Raw genomic sequence first — 16607 nt, 5'->3', positions numbered from 1 at the left:
TTTCTTAGAGAAATAATGTTGGTTGTCTGTTACATCAAAACTTATTAATAATTAACTAACTATATATTCATTAATATTTTTATTTTTCCTATATAAATAATGGTAGTTACATTGTTCCATCAAGATAATGATTAATTAATAACAATTACATATATAGACTTACTAACAATGAACAAATGAACAAGTTTACGTAGCCGAGGCACAACCGAGTTTCTTTTTATTTCAGTTACTTTGCATCTTTCGAATGTGAATGTAATAATAAATTAAAACATAAATCCACTCATAGCTTAAGATGATACACTTGAAAAATTAATTTATTCTCTACATTATAAATTATTTCGAGTTAAAAATTATGATAAATTAATATTATTTATTATGGTTAAATTAAATTGATACAAAATTTAAATTTTAATCACAATTAATTAATATTAGATACGATAAGTCATATTTTTTCCAATGATATTATCTCTTTTCATTGTTCACACTACTGTAAGAAAATGTGAAATTTTTACTATAACTAATTACTATATATGGAAAAAAAAACAACAGTAAATATGTAATGATTAACTATGAATTCAAAATGATTATTGAATATGTTGTTCCAATAAACGATGCCAAAACTCTGTCATAACTTAAAATTTTTTGGTCATAACTAATAACCATAATAAATACTTTAATCATAATTATGAAATGGTAAATATTATTAATTGACTTTAGTCGAAATTTAAATTTGTGAATTGGTTTAAGTGGTCGTAGTTGATAGTATATATTGATTCATCAAGATTTTTAAATTTTTTTTATAATGCAGGGATATAAATTTTTTCTTTTAGAAGTGACAGACAGAGATACATTGTGAGATTAAAAAAAAAAAATAACGTCAGAGTTTATATGTGTAATTAATTTAAGGCAGTGAAAATGTTGACAAGAAATGCACGAGAACCGTGATGAGGTTGTCTATCTGGAAAGCAATAAACAAGAGCACTTGTTCAGACACAGAGACATGCCAGCCTGAGCACCTCCATATTTCGAAATTAAAAGAAAGGTACAAAAAGGCCATGGGCCGGGGCGGGGGGCGGGGGGGAAGGGTTGTTCCCAAGAAATTATGATCAGAGAGCACGAGACACTTATATACAAACAAACCTTTTTAATTTTATTCATCATTTAAAAGAAAAATAAAACTTTTTTTTTTAATGTTACATATATCACTAGCTAGAAAACACTATAATTTAATTGGGGGGAAATATAATTTACCCTATGATATTATAAATGAGTAAAAGGTTTCATATAAAAAATAAAATAGCAAATTATTCCATGTTTTAAAAAATAAAGCAAATTATCCTATATCTAAACCATTGATAGAGGGGTAATTTGCTTCATTTTTCCATACACAGTGGGTTAATTTGCTAATATTTTTTTCACCTGAGTTTATTTGTTCATTTCGCATACCACATGCGGATAAATTGCATTTAACCCTAATTTTATGTTAGTTAATTCAGTATCAATTTATGTATACATTCAACATCTATGTAATCAATTATAAAAATATGGATTCAAACGTGATATCACTTATTTTAAAAATTAATTATTTTTAAAGGGCATCGAGAAGTACCTACTCAAACTTAACTATCCCAAGTTTTCGGAAACAGCAAATATTTGAACACGCATCAAACAATACTGTCATGTAAATATGCAATTATCTTATGTAAAATTGTTTGTATCTACACGCAGTAAACATATTACATTATCCGACTATAGCATTACTCGTTCAAATTAAAAAGAAAAAGAGCAAAAAAAAAAAAAAACACAATACTTCTAAATCAACGTACACATCCATTTATTGTAGCTATAAAATATGATATTATATTATCATCAAAATACATAAGTATTTCCAATACAAATTTAATTAATTTATCTTTGTGAGACTGAGCCTGGGAGATGATGAGGAGGACGAAGACGAAGTCGGAGATGGCCAAAATTGGGCGTTCTTCACCTTGGAAATGCTCGCAAGCACCCCTAGAGGGGTCACGTCCCCTATTACTGTCACCTTTTTTGTTGCTAAATCTATACTGAATGACGTCACCCCTGCAAATAAACACAACAAAGAGAGATATTTAAATATATATTAATATAAAATGCATCAAAAAATAAAAATAATCTCACAAATTGGTTTAAAATGAATGGTTTTTCTTGTAAATATACAGATGAGATTTAGTTGAATTTAACCAATTTTACATAAGTACAATATAATTGTTATGTAATTGATCGCACTCTGTGAATTATATGACACTTATTATGTAATTGCTTTGAAATTTAGTTAGATTGATGTGAGTAGAATTTATGTATATATATCTCCTGATTTTTTTTCTTTTTTTTACATTCACATATTTGAATACAAGAGTTTTCATAGAAAAACCTTGTACCGGAACCATTGACTGCCCCGGAACATGTCTCCTGCATATTGTTATTATTATTGCCCACAAAAATATAGGTATAGAGAAATAGTAATGTACTTGCCTTCCATTCTGGATATATGTTTCCTTAGTTTCCCTTCACAACCCTTGCAATGAATTGAAACCCTCAACTCGACAGTCTGAGCAAACAGCTTAAAAGCGTTAATTAATGATTTGAACACGTAATACAAAATATTAGACGAATTTAAAAGCATCATTCAAAAGGGTATGCGTATAAAGAACTAACCCGGTGATTCGATGAAGATTTATGAGCATTCAAATGATCGCTGAGTCTCTGAGGTGAAGTTTTCCGGGCCTGATGAGGGTTATCCGGGCCTGGATTATAGACAGGAGTCTCATAGGCCGCGCGACTGGACAGGGACCTGAAAGCCCGGAAATCGTCTAGATTCAAGCGCTTGTAGTTATAATTGTTATCCCTGAGAAGGGGGTGGCTGGAAACCAGGGCGCGTTCGGAATCTGATACGGGGTCCAAGAAAGGCCTGTCTCTCAATAAGTATCTAGAAGAGCTTGGCGGGCTGGCAAGATCATGGACGTCGGCCGAGCTTTTCCTGCGTAAAATTTCAGTTTCCTTAGCAGAAGCCGTGTTCTTTCTGCTCTTGTGGTAGAAAGGCCTGGAAGGGTCAAAGGGGAGCTGGGATGAGCATGGAGCTGCATTTGTTCTGCTTCTCGGAGTGTCGCCCAACCGGTGAATCTGCCGATCAATCGGCCTGATGCCGGGCCTGATTATGGCCCTCTGGTCCATGCTTGAACATATGGCTGTGGAGGCTGGAGAGGCACAGAATAGCTCTATGGATTTCATTCTACTCAGCGTGTGTGTGAGAGATTGTTCTTGGAAGGTATATATTAGTGTGGTGGGCTGTGAAGAAAGATCTTCAAAATGAGGCCATCCAATATGGATATAAAGTGGAGGGATTTGAAAACAGAAAATCGTACAAATTGATTTTTTTTTTTTTTAAAAAAAAGGAAAATGGTCCCTGTGGAAAATTGATATATAAAATAGTGTAAAACCTGGACTGAGATTAAATTATGGGAAGCTTTAGTTAAAGTAGAGTGTGTTTGGGGGTTATTTTCTTGGAATTCTTTTATGGTTGTGATTCTGCTTTTTGCTTGATGGTTGAGGGCTTTTTCACATATGTGTCATGATTACTAGCACTATTGGGGGGGAGAATTAGGGGAAAAGAAGTTTCAACTTGTGTGCTGCTGCGATCTCTTATTATTGACGTATGATTGCTGGTTTAGCATTTGCCAACCTGAATTGACTTGAGGAGCCAGGACAGCCGAAAGTGTGCCCTTTCTTGTCTGCCTTTAGCTTCTTCTTAATTGTTTCTTTGGCTAAGTACTATATTTTCTGGGAACTAACTCATTGTTTTTGTTCCAGTTGTTTCTATCAGATGGCTTCTTAGCTATTTTGCTTTATCTATAAATTCTGAAAAAAATTGTGATTTTCATCCCGTGAATATGGGGGCAGGGTGGCCTTTTGATTCACTTGAAATTCATTTTGATAATAAAGGACGATAATTTATAAACAAAAAAATGGCAGGTAAAGGATATTTATTGTCGAAAGTTACTTATTTGAGTGAAAAATGACACATGACGGCTACAAATTGGAGACATTTTCCATTGATAAATGTACTTAATGTGCCATTTTTTTCAAATTATTTTTCTTTATTGTCAAATGAATTTAAGTACACCAAAAACTGTTATCCTATCTCCCACCCACCCACAAAAAAAAAAAAAAAAAAAGAACTTACAAGATAATTTTCTCAAATTTTCTTTTATAGAGTTGCATAGCCATAGTCGATAACTATTTACTATAACTATTTATTTTTAACCATTTTCATTAGCAAGAATTAAATATTATATTTCTCCTAGTGCTAGCACTCAACCAAGAAATCTCGAAAATATTTGTACACATGATATTTAAAAAACATCAAATAATATGAATTACGTTCTAGCAATATAATATAATCGTGGGTCGAACCATACTAATTTATGTGAATGTGATATATATATATATATATATATTCACATTGTTCGATATTTTTCATATTCAATAATACAAGAATTTCAACCCCCACCAAACCCCAAACTACGAGGGAGAGGGCGGAAGCAAAAAACACTCGAGCTAGCACAGGCACTGAACACAGAATCTTTCTACTTCAGTTTCCAATGATAATACGTGTGACCTGAAAGATGGCAACTGTTTAAGCAAACAACGGTGTCTCTTGTCATCCTTATTTTTAGTACAGAAATAATTTCAATCATTTCAAATGTGTGTGTGTGTGTTGCCTGCTATTACGTACTGTGATTCCAAAAAGCGTGGTTAAAGATGTGTATCAGGGACCCTTAGACTTTGATCCACCAGCAAACAAAGCTAAAGGTCATAATCCAACGACAACATTGCGACTACTAGGTAGGGATTAGGACAAGTATTAATGATGTTGTAATGAGCAAAACATGGACTGGTTCGGTCTAAGACAATATTATGAGCAAGTGCAAAAAGACTGTCAGCGTTTTTAAGTAACGAGGAAATATTCAAATGTTTAACACTCTAATCTTAAAATTGGTATAAGCTCAATATTAATGGTTCATCCCTTAATTGATTAGAAGTATTATTTAGGGCCCGTTAAGTATTAATTATCTTGACTTTTTTCAATTAATATACAAAAATGAAGCCCAAAATTGAGCATTACGTATCCACCCAGTAAAGAATATCGTACCAAAAAAATATTTATACGTGCAATCATGATCAATTATACACAACATTCAGAATTTTGTCCCAACAGCTACTCTTCGAATCTGTTTTAACAAATGAATTGATCAACTCAAATTACGTTATCAGACAACCAATATGTAATTGATGTAAAGTTTTAATAGGTAAAATATTTTTATAGTCCCATAAAACACAGACAGGATTTGTTTTGATACCACAATTATAGCAGGTGTCGCTTTTAGTCCAGTAAAATTCATAATCAAGTATTTTTAATCTCAAAAAATTATGTGCGTTGTGGTTTTGAGACTAAAAAGACGTTATGATTTTGGGACTAAAAAAACGTGATTTTGAGTTTTATGAGACTAAAAGTGTCACTTACCATAATTTTGATACAAAAAAAAAAAATTATCCTTATGTTATGAGACTAAAAAAATATTTTACTTATTTTTAATGGTTGGAAAATATGAATAATAAAGACAATTATTGATGTGGAGCACGTGATGTTGTACCTGGGGTACATGCACCAAGGATAATACTGATCAGTCTTGGTTAATTCAAGCACAGATCTAGGTACTATAATGTAATACGTACATTGTCGCTCCTGCTGCTGCTTCACTATCCGTTGTCTCCACTGCTAATCACAAATACCCGTGACATGAATGCTGTTTTTGTCATTGGATTCTCATATGGAATGTCTACTTGGCAAGAATATATATATATATGCAACAGTTTGTTTAAAATAAATTAAGAAATGTTTTCTTTGTTTTCATACTGATCGATTATATAAAACAAAAATCACTCTTCAATTCAAATACTTTTTAAGGTAAAGTTTATATAAATAAATATATATATAACATGAATATACAAATTTAAATCTAGACCCTTGATTCAAACTAAAAAAAATTAGACCATCAATCTTGTTAGTTGAATGTGAACCTTAAATTGAATTAGACTCAATAGTTATTAAGTAAGGGTATAAATATAATTTATTATTAAAAATTAAAAAAAATAAAAAATAAAGAAAACACGCGTGGATTATACAAAATTACTTAAGAGAGTATATTACTCTATTTTTGAAAAATATAAGAAATAATTTTTTTTTTTTATAAAAAATAATTTACCCATTTCTCGTCTAAGTACGTAGTACATAGACAAATACCTCAATTTCTCTAGAAATGTGTGTACTGTAAGCAAACAGACCACAAAGCCTCAAAACTCTGTTTGTACTGCTCTTAGATTTTTCTTCTGTATATATATAATTAATTTATGAGGTCCAGCAAACAATAGTGTTAGTTTTCAGGTTTTCAGCTGAATATTTGTTTTCACATTAAATTAGCTTTTAATTTGAAGAAGTGAATATATAAATACGTTTCTAAGTTTCAAGTTATGGTAAGAAAATGCATATAAGTTTATTTAAGATTCAATTACATATTTTCTTTCATTTAATATATGCACGTTACGTGTATAAATTATTTTATTCAAATAAAATAAATCATATACTTTATATATATTTAATAAAATAAAAACAACCACAAAATTAAAAATAGAAGATCTAATTCTCATATCATCCTTATTTTTTGCCTCTTGCTTAAAATTTGGAACCATGTTTTATGGGCTGCGGCTCCATGATTTGCTCATTAATTACTTCTACCAAAATAATTAACAACTATAACAAGACAATTACAACTATTAATATATGTATATTTTTATTTTTATTTTCATTCAAAGTGTCCCTTATTCTATAAATGTAATGAATTCAATAAAATAATATATGCAATTCACTAATGATCATTAAATTGTAAGGATTAGTAGTTTCTACCACAACCCTTTTTGATCTAAAGATTTAATTAGAAGGGAAAAATAATGGTGCAGCAGGAGATGATCATTTATTAATTTTAAAATAAAAGTTAATGTTGCTTTATTATAATTTGTGCAATTATTACACCTTAAATAATGAATCTTTTGGTAGGGACAATTAAATTGAAAACCTTTTTAGCAGTTAATAAAGTTGATTAGATGGTTCCATAATTACACTTGAATATTCCCTTTCAAAAAAAAAAAAAAAACATTTGGAATATTCAACCAGTACTTTTAACACCTTTTGCTTTGCCCTTCATTTTCGTTCCCTACCTCTAACTACAACTGTTCTCTTCTATTAGTTGTAAGCAGGACCAAAAGGGCAAATGTTGATGTAGACACACATCATTTTGAGGGTGTTTGGATCGATAAAAATTTAAAATAATAAAAAGAATAATAGTTTTTTAATATAGGAAAAGTTTTGAAGATCCTTCAGTTGCATGCTATCTTAATCTTTCTTAAAAAGAATCTAAATTATGACGAACCATTGTTATTATTTGGATTCTTATGAATTTTTGCCGTCTTTTTAGTATATTTTGTTTAATTTCCTTTTTCTTTTAAATTTTTTTTTGTAATTGTCTTTGGAACATGATGTCTTATCATATTATTACCGGTGCATTGGGGGTATGTTTGGATTGAGGTGTGTTATTTTTTGAATTGGTCTAAATTTTAGCCTAGTTTAGTACATGTTGGCCTACCTACGAGAGCTCCAATGTTTGGCAATTCGGTTAGAAATAAGATTCCAGGGTTGAAAATGTGTTCTTCCAATTTTAATTGTTAATCAATTAGGAGGTTTACAGAGAATTATGGTTGTGTGGGGTTTACTCAAAGTAAATATTTTAGTTTTAAAAATGAGGCGTATAAAGCAGAGGTGTGAGGGGTGGGGGCTACAGTAGTTTGTGAAAAAGATTATTATGAATTTGATTTTACTAATCTCATCAAATCAAACTCTGATCATTAATTCAACATTCTCTTTCCTTTCAATTTCAACCTAATTCACTTCTTTCATCATGTCCTTCTTGTGGCCATGCCCCCGTTTATCCTTTTCCATTTATATAGGATGAATTATATTGACATCGATTAAGATTTGATCAAAATACATAAATAATTTATGTTTTTAATGAAATTATCAGTATATTTTTTGAGTGTAATGTTTTTTAAGAAATATTTGTGTAAGTTTTGTTTTCGAATAAAGAATGTAGTTGTAATGATAATTATAATTTTAAGGGGTATCTTTGTAATATTAAAGAGCGGGAGGTATTTGTGTATTAAGTATAGCCTAGGTTAGTTTCCGGTTTTTTTTTCTAAATTTTTCTCTCAAATTTCAAATATAAATGAAATTTAAACTTGGAAAAATGTTGCAAGATTGGTAGTGATTGGGCCCATGGGCTTTAAAGACCCAAGAATTCTATATTTGGGCTTTGTATAACATAAATCCATTTCTAGAATTTGTTATATTTTAGCCCAATAAGAAGACCAATTATAAAACGATTAGCCCAAAGTTGAAGACACGGAAACCTTAAGCCCAAATTCATAAATAAGTACATTAGGGTTTTTAGCCGCCAGTCCCAAACACTCCCCCACCCCCACTTAGGAACCGAGAGGAGGAAGAACGACGAGATGGGTATGCGTAAAACCTCGATAGATAACAATCAAGTGTTTTTCGTTTTCAATTTTTCAGTGTATTGTTTAACTTTCTTGTCTGTTTTCATTAATGTAGCGAGGATTAAGGTGCACGAGTTGAGGCAGAAGAACAAGACGGAGCTGCTGGCTCAGCTCAAGGATTTGAAGGCGGAGTTGGCGCTTTTGAGGGTGGCCAAAGTGACCGGAGGCGCCCCCAACAAGCTTTCGAAGATCAAGGTGGTGAGGCTCTCTATTGCCCAGGTGCTGACTGTCATTTCGCAAAAGCAGAAATCCGCTCTCAGAGAAGCCTACAAGAACAAGAAATACTTGCCACTTGATCTCCGCCCGAAGAAGACCCGTGCTATCCGCCGCCGCCTCACTAAACACCAGGTCTGTGCCCTCGACGAGGGTCTTTTTCTCTTTTTCTGTGATTTTCTTGTAAAGAAATGTTTGTTTTGTTTGGACTGCTTAGTTGGTATGTCCATTGGAGCTTTATTTAGAAATAATCGTAATTTCTTCTGCAATATCTTGCTATTATTTCATTGCACGGCTTGGAAATTTAGTTGGGACGCACTAGTGATAATTATCGGTGTCTTTTATTTTAGGGTCTGCATAAATGTTCTCCCCCCCCCCCCCCAAAGTTTTCTTGTATGTCTTTCCCCATGAACCAAAGTTCCAACCTTACTGTTACTCTTCTACCGCTTATCCTTGCTAAGTTCCGGAATAGTTAGTTTGTGTTGTTGGATATGTATAGCCTTTTCATCAGGATTATACAATGTTTCAGAATTTTATTGATGTTTCTCAATCAGTATCTTTATACTTGCTTTACTATTCTTCCTTGTTGCTACAGCTGATATCCTGTGTGAAGGAATTGAAGAACTGTAGATAGCATCAATTTTCTGTAGCATTTTTGGATAGAAATTTTGTTAACGGCGTTTGCAGCTTGGATGATGTGATGTGGTTTTACAATTTTTTTGACCCATTTGTGTATTCTCCTATATTTCTTGTGCATGGCATCAGTATGTAATGCATATTTACTCAGTATGGTGGGTTTTATGCCTCTTGAAATTCGACCCCTTTAACTACTGGCATATTAAAGTTGTGGCAGTTCATCCTAGTTGAGACTTATATGCATAGTTCATTCTTTTGAATTTTATCTGTTGTTCATTGTTGTGAACACTTCAGAAGGTAGTATTATTGTATAAAAGAAGTCATCCTTGAGTTGGCATTGGCTCTCATGGTGCAGCAAATGTTGGTTTTGGGTTCTTAAATGCTCAAAAATCTTTACTGCTGTATCATATCTTGAGAATGTCTATTTCTTTATCTTTCTTTATTCTGATTCATCATACCCATCAATCTTAGTTGGCATTTTGTCCACAATTGAACAGTTGCAACATTATCGATACAACACGAAGATATGTACTTCCATTATGCATACTGTAAAAAAAATTGTGTAGTTATTATAATTGTCCCAAATTCTATTGTGACTCATTTTGAAACATTACTCCTGGTTGGTTGGACCCTCCTTGCTGAAGGTTGTTAACTCTTGGTCTGGATTTGTTGCAGGCATCTTTGAAGACAGAAAGGGAGAAGAAGAAAGAGATGTACTTCCCAATGAGAAAGTATGCCATTAAAGTTTAAGTTAATTCCTTCCTTTTGCAGTTTTGCTTGTGTTGATTTCTGATCTTGGAGGATATTCATATTTTGTGCCAGTGAATTTTTAGTTTTAATGAATTTGTAGTTTTCTGATTAATTAAAATTAAAAGTGATATGTAGACTCTTGAAGTACCATTTTCCATCTTATATAATGATCCCACATCTTTTTACATGGCTTCATCTGACATTGTTCTTGCTTTTTCCAACTGACCCCATGGTCGAACTTGCTTGTTTAACTGCAATTTGTTACTTGTGTTTTCTTAATGGTTGTGCGAAGCTCTTTAAGAAAACACTAAAAGTTGTTGATATCATGATATCATCAATGAAAAAACATGTATTGTAATATAATAATTACGTTATTATATGAAAAGTTGTTGATACTAATATTGAACATTTAAATAGAAAGATATATATAATGATAAATCTCTCTTTCAAAAAGAATAAATAAAGTTGAGCATGTTGGGTGAATGTAAATAAAAATAATGTCATTTATTTTATTTAAGGAAAAAAATTATTTATACAACTTATAAGTGTTTAAGGATGTATAACATGAGTTGCAATCGGATTTTTAGATTGTGTTACTCTTGGAAGCAAAATGCAGAGAGAAAGAAAGGAAAAACGTTAAACTGACAAGACAAAATGGTGAAATTGTTTAATCCTAAATCTTTGCTAGTTGGAAAATATAATTTTGTCTTAAACCATAAGCGCTAGTCTTATTTTCATCGACAGTTGTGTTATTGTAGAATGGTACTGAACTTGTGACTTTGTTCGACTCCAAACCCTGTTTCCTACAGTTCATTTCAGACCATGTTGTCCAACAGTTTTCTGAAAGAAGGCGTGTTTGTGGGTTGCTCCACAGTTTTAGAACTGAAGCAACGCGCTAAATATTGGGTAAGAGTAGAGATAAGCTACTGGTTTTGGCTAAAACTTTCTGCCAATTTTGCCAGTTATCAGTATTGAATTGGACATAAAGGATCAAAACATCGTAACTTAAAAACATGGATACGGGTCATATTAATTGTGGCGGCCGCGGTTTGGTTCATCTCTGTACCACGATTTTCTGCATTTGTTTCTCTTTTATGGAAAAATGCCACTTTGAACATTGTTTTGCTGGAGGTTTCATTCTTGATGACATGAGTATGCCTTTGGGTTCCTAATTTATTGCGATAATCTCCATAAATGCAATTGCATAAGCAGCTTGTAAAACAACCCAACATCAATTTTACTGCAATTTCCAATTTCTTTATATATGCAGCCTAACAGGGGCTTATCTAAATATTTTGAATAATACAGAGGGGTTATTTGCAATTTTTTCTAACAATAACCAAACCATCTGAAATAAAATAATTATTTCGTAAAAGGAAAAGCAAAAAAAAGGTAAATTCCATTGATAGGATAATATTAATTTAAAAGAGACGTATACATTTTTATAGTTGAAAGCAATGCGTGCATGCCACGGACACATTAAGAAAGCATGAATAAGTTAATAGTTGAAGATAGTGGGAGATGGCAATTAAACGTGTATTCCTAATCCATCATTAATTATTATAATCTTATAATTATCTTAATTAATCGAAAAGCAGCATTAGTCTTTCCGATGTTGCTGAGTCAATTTATTCCGAAATAATAAATAAAAAGTATATATATACTCCACATCCACATCCAAATCACCATCACATGAATGATAAGGGAATAATTAGGTCCGACTTCCCATTCTTGACCCCCCCACCATACCAACTTTATCAATGTTTTGGATCAATCCAAAACAATAATATTCTTGACTTAATCAAAAGATTAACTACTGTGTCTGTGTGTGTGCATGTGTAATATATGTTAGTTATACATAATTAAGTACGATGTGGCCTGAATTGATATCTTGACATGATACGTTCTTTATGTGTTGTTTGATTAGTAATCAGGCGGTAAATGATTTGTTAATCATTACGTTGTTAATTTCTGGGTTGATTCAGGTCTTAGTCAATAGACTTCCCCAGTTACATGCTCCCCAAATTTAATTTTAGTAACTGGATGATGTTAACAAAGTTTGCTATATATATACACACCCATTTTAGTGATTTTTGCATAGTCAATTATACAAGAAGACTTACGATACTTATAATGATGTGGTTGCTAGTGTAATAATATATACCAGCTACAGGAGTACAGTCGACGAGTATGCATAATTTAATTTTTTAATTAATTATAAAAAATAAAATAAATAGCTATATTGTACTTCAATATTTTTTTTTGTTAATTTTAAATGTGCGTGGACAAAATATTATTAACAGAGACATCAAAAGAGAGGGTTATTTTGTGTAAAAATAAATACACGTAATTAAAAGTATTTTGATTAACATGTGTCTTTTTAATTAAATATCGTTACTCTGACTTCCTCACACTTAATAAATAGTATAGATAAATTTGGACTAATTTGAGTGATTATTGGGATATGTTGTAAATGCCATAATTATTATATAATAAGATAATGCAAGTTGTAATATGCGCTTCTACACATATACCTATCATCACTCAACTCCTTTTTCTTCTGATAGCGATTTTGATTTTTTTTTCCTTGTCTCAATTATTTGTTTTTATATTATTTTTTAATCCCAGTTGTCTTTCATCAAGCAATTAAATCGTGGTAACGAGGCAACGCAATTGCTAAAGAATGCGACGTGTTGGGACCGGAAACTGAAGTCGCTGTTTGTTTCAGTAATTTTAATGTATAATTTCCACATCAATTAATACCATTCACGATTACTTAACTTGAAGGAATTGTTAAGTCGTCAAATCTTGAATGCTGAGGGTACACACGCGATTTTGGCGTTATTCAGAGGCTCTTTCTCCCAATTTATAATCTCTTCAATATATTTTATTATATGTTTTGAAAGTTTATAAAATATTAAAAATAAATAAATTTCTAATTTATTGTTTAAAGACTTCAATACATAATTATTGTTAGAGTCATCAAGTTATTTTGATTTCCAGAAAAAAAATAAAAACAACGGTTATAAAGAAAGAGATGGTAATTTGAAGTTGGTGTAGATGGAGTTCCTAATTCTAGAATTTCTATATATAAACACTATACACAACAAACACTTTGAGTTTTATACATTTGTGCACATATTTGTCTAAGTTCTACGCTTCTCTCTATCTCTAATTATAACTCCCTTCTCAACACCACTACCTTCTACCTTTCACACTCATAATTAAGCAGTGTTTGCAATAGCTTTTGTTTTTTGCGGTGCGAATAAATTTAAAACGAAATTGTACGTTAGGCAGAATAATAGTTGGGAATATTTAAAAATAAAAGTAGAAAGTAGGGGGGGGGGGGAATTGAAGTTGGAATATTTACTTTAAAAAAACAACTTAATATTTACAGTTTTATTAGCAAGTTACAGAAGTTAGTAGGGAGTTGCTTATAATTTTTTGCTTAAATTAACTTAATTTTTTAAACAATTCAAAAACAAAAACTATGAATTAGGAACCCTTTTTTCAACTTATTTTCAACAATGAGTTAATAGGAAACGCGCTATTAAAAAGAAAACATTGTGATCGCAAATGTGTATATTTTTTTAACATAAAATAAATGATGTCATTTTCTACACAAAATAAAAAATGTATATAAAGTATAATTAAAATATTATAATTTTTTTTAGAGGAAAAACTAATTCAATGAAATAGCTATGTTATAAGCATTTTCTTTTGAAATGAGAATATGTTTGAATTAATAAATAATTGTGTTTTATATTAAATTATGGTGTCAAATCAATATATTTTTAATAAAATCAGCATAAACAAATATATTTTCATATTAATCAATATTTCAAAAACTGAAAATTGAAAATGAAAACGTAAACAAACATGCTGATTCTTTCATGAGATTCTAGTGGCCCGCACATATACCTGAATTGTCTTCGTATCAACTTATATTTGATCCTATAAATATTTCTTTTCAACACATACAATTTACCATAATATTTATGAACACTTTTGTCGGAAATTTTAGCTAAAACTAAAGGCATCCAGATGTATCAGTTTGACGTATTATCCAAGAGGCTGACTTAGTCATCATCCAAGAGAACAAAATAATAATAATAATACCTAATAAATAAAAGATTAAATTATATATACAAGCACACATTCACATGTTCAAATCCTATATACCTAATTACATACTTAACTTGTTGGAATTATTACACCTCAAAACGACAACAATAATAATAATAAAGATTTTAGATCTGATGTGGAGACCAACAGTTAGGTATTAAGTCTTTTGTTGAGTTTGCAAGTTCACTAATAAATTGGATTGTGTATTTATAATTATAATTTTGGGTGATTGGGTGGGGTTGAATTCAAACAAACCAAAAACAGAAAGCATGAATTATCCTTAAAAGTGTTGAATCATAGTGACAAGTCCTACAAACGATTTGAGTATGATATTGGGCAGATAGATGACATGTATTTGCAGAGTACATAGCTGGGGCAGTCCTATTTAACAACGTCAAACTATTGCATCATATATATATAGATATATATATATATATATGTCTTTTATGAACCCACAACCATATATATATATATATATATATGACCAAGTCGTTGCTCCAAAAACAAAATTCCTTCTCGACTCAACAAAAAATGACATAACTATTGTTTAATTAATTGTGCATATTTGTAATTATCTTCATTTTGCTTACTCTCTTGCTACCAAGAATAGTATTAGTTGACAATAAGTCATCTGTAAGACTATTTCACAGCAATTTTGGAATATTAGGTATCAAATATTTATATTTATAGAATAAAGAAATTTTATTCCACTCTTTTTTTATTTAAATTCTTAATTCATGTGTTCTTTGGTATGGACAAAATCTAAATAGTTTCATGACCAACACATATTTTCATAATTGTATAGGGATTTTTACGAGTTATGCACCACCACAACTTCACTTCAACACACAAAATCGCACTAACAATTATTTGATTGAAAGTCGTCATTCTTACAAAATGAGTGAATAAATACGTATGGTCAAACTTTTATACTACACGCGCTGCTTTGTTTATTAAGTATTTGGACGACTCTCACGTACTCCTCATTTTTCATGTCAAACTCAATTTTTAATGCTAATCTTCAAATACCAAAGCCATTCAACGTTTATACCAATATTACTACTTTTCTCCCTCCTAATATAAAAGAATAAACTGGATACTCCGTATAATTATATATAAATCTTTTATAATTTAAAAAATTATATTTAGTATTCTTAATGTTCATTTTTATTTAATAAATAAATCCCCTGTTAGTGAAAATTTACCAAATTTATTGATATTAGTAAAAAATTTGAATGAAAATCTATATTTATCCCTGATTTACTTATTAATGACTTATTGTAGATCAAACAAATATTTTTCTTACCAAACTACCATTTTAAAGATGAAGATAACTTTCCCACATGCATTAGCGTGTGAAGATATATAAGGGTGTTTTGATAAAAAAATGATTTGTTTGACCTACAATAAATCAATCTAGGTAAATATGAATTGTCATTCAATATTTTTGCTAATGTCAGCAGATTCGGTGATTTTGCTAAAGAAGAACATTACATTGTTCGTGAATTTTTTAAATTGTTAGTTATATGATTACATCAACATCTCAATAAAGTGAGTAACACATCAATTCAATCAATACATCAATATAATTAATAACAATAAATAAATTATAACAACTCAAGTAAAATCATGCATCCGATGAGACACAAATCCATTACCTCAAACTTATTTATAAAACATTACTTTAACTAATAAGTTAAGACATCACCGGAATAAAAAATCTAATTCACTAATCATGTGATGTCTCGTGAGAGCTTTCGTACACTTGCAAACATATGTTACTTGTTTTTGCTTCTATTTTTTTGATTTTTTATTTTATAGATTCCATATTTCCATGCAGGGTTCATAGTAGATCTAGATCTACCATTTCAAAACTAGTCGTTACAACATACAATATTGATGTTAATTATGAAATATTTTACGACCCTATTATCTCATTAAGCAAAATTTGAAATTTAAAAATGTACAACATAAATTAATTAAAAAGAATGATACATAGCCCACATTTCAAATATATACATTATTATCATGTGCAAATAACATCTTTTTAAGTTTCTAAGTTTTTTTACCATATATATATATATATATTGAAACAAGTGGATATATAATAATCATTATAATAATAAAATAAAATTTTTTTATTACTTTATATGTTAATATATATAACTAATGACAAT

The 16607-nt window shown here is 30.5% G+C and overlaps 2 protein-coding genes across 2 annotated transcripts; one reads left to right on the top strand and one right to left on the bottom strand.

Annotated features, from left to right (window-relative positions):
- Positions 1–1675: 1675 nt before the first annotated feature.
- On the bottom strand, positions 1676–3599 carry LOC105170375 (Chloroplast-targeted copper chaperone protein). The gene is made up of 3 exons (XM_011091111.3): positions 2698–3599; positions 2515–2590; positions 1676–2082 (listed from the first exon to the last, which is right to left on the bottom strand). Exons 1-3 carry the CDS (start codon positions 3268–3270, stop codon positions 1904–1906), a joined length of 828 nt encoding a protein of 275 aa, XP_011089413.1. The 5' UTR covers positions 3271–3599; the 3' UTR covers positions 1676–1903.
- Positions 3600–8530: 4931 nt separating this feature from the next.
- On the top strand, positions 8531–10500 carry LOC105170374 (large ribosomal subunit protein uL29). Its single transcript, XM_011091110.3, has 3 exons — positions 8531–8665; positions 8762–9054; positions 10231–10500. The coding sequence occupies exons 1-3, from the start codon at positions 8662–8664 to the stop codon at positions 10303–10305; spliced, it is 372 nt and encodes a 123-aa protein (XP_011089412.1). The 5' UTR covers positions 8531–8661; the 3' UTR covers positions 10306–10500.
- The last annotated feature ends 6107 nt before the right edge of the window (positions 10501–16607 follow it).

This window comes from Sesamum indicum, linkage group LG9, assembly GCF_026168435.1.
Source record: "Sesamum indicum cultivar Baizhima isolate 11 linkage group LG9, ASM2616843v1, whole genome shotgun sequence".
Taxonomy (NCBI): Eukaryota; Viridiplantae; Streptophyta; class Magnoliopsida; order Lamiales; family Pedaliaceae; genus Sesamum; species Sesamum indicum.
This window is presented reverse-complemented; position numbering and strand designations above follow the sequence as displayed.

Bases quoted from the DNA above. Each gene is read 5' to 3' on its own strand.
- LOC105170375 (XM_011091111.3), bottom strand. From the start codon at position 3,270: ATGAAATCCATAGAGCTATTCTGTGCCTCTCCAGCCTCCACAGCCATA. The intron at 2,591-2,697 runs GTTAGTTCTTTA...CTGTTTGCTCAG, and splicing joins AATCTTCATCGAATCACCGG to ACTGTCGAGTTGAGGGTTTC. The intron at 2,083-2,514 runs GCAAGTACATTA...GTTTATTTGCAG, and splicing joins ACATATATCCAGAATGGAAG to GGGTGACGTCATTCAGTATA.
- LOC105170374 (XM_011091110.3), top strand. The intron at 9,055-10,230 runs GTCTGTGCCCTC...GATTTGTTGCAG, and splicing joins GCCGCCTCACTAAACACCAG to GCATCTTTGAAGACAGAAAG.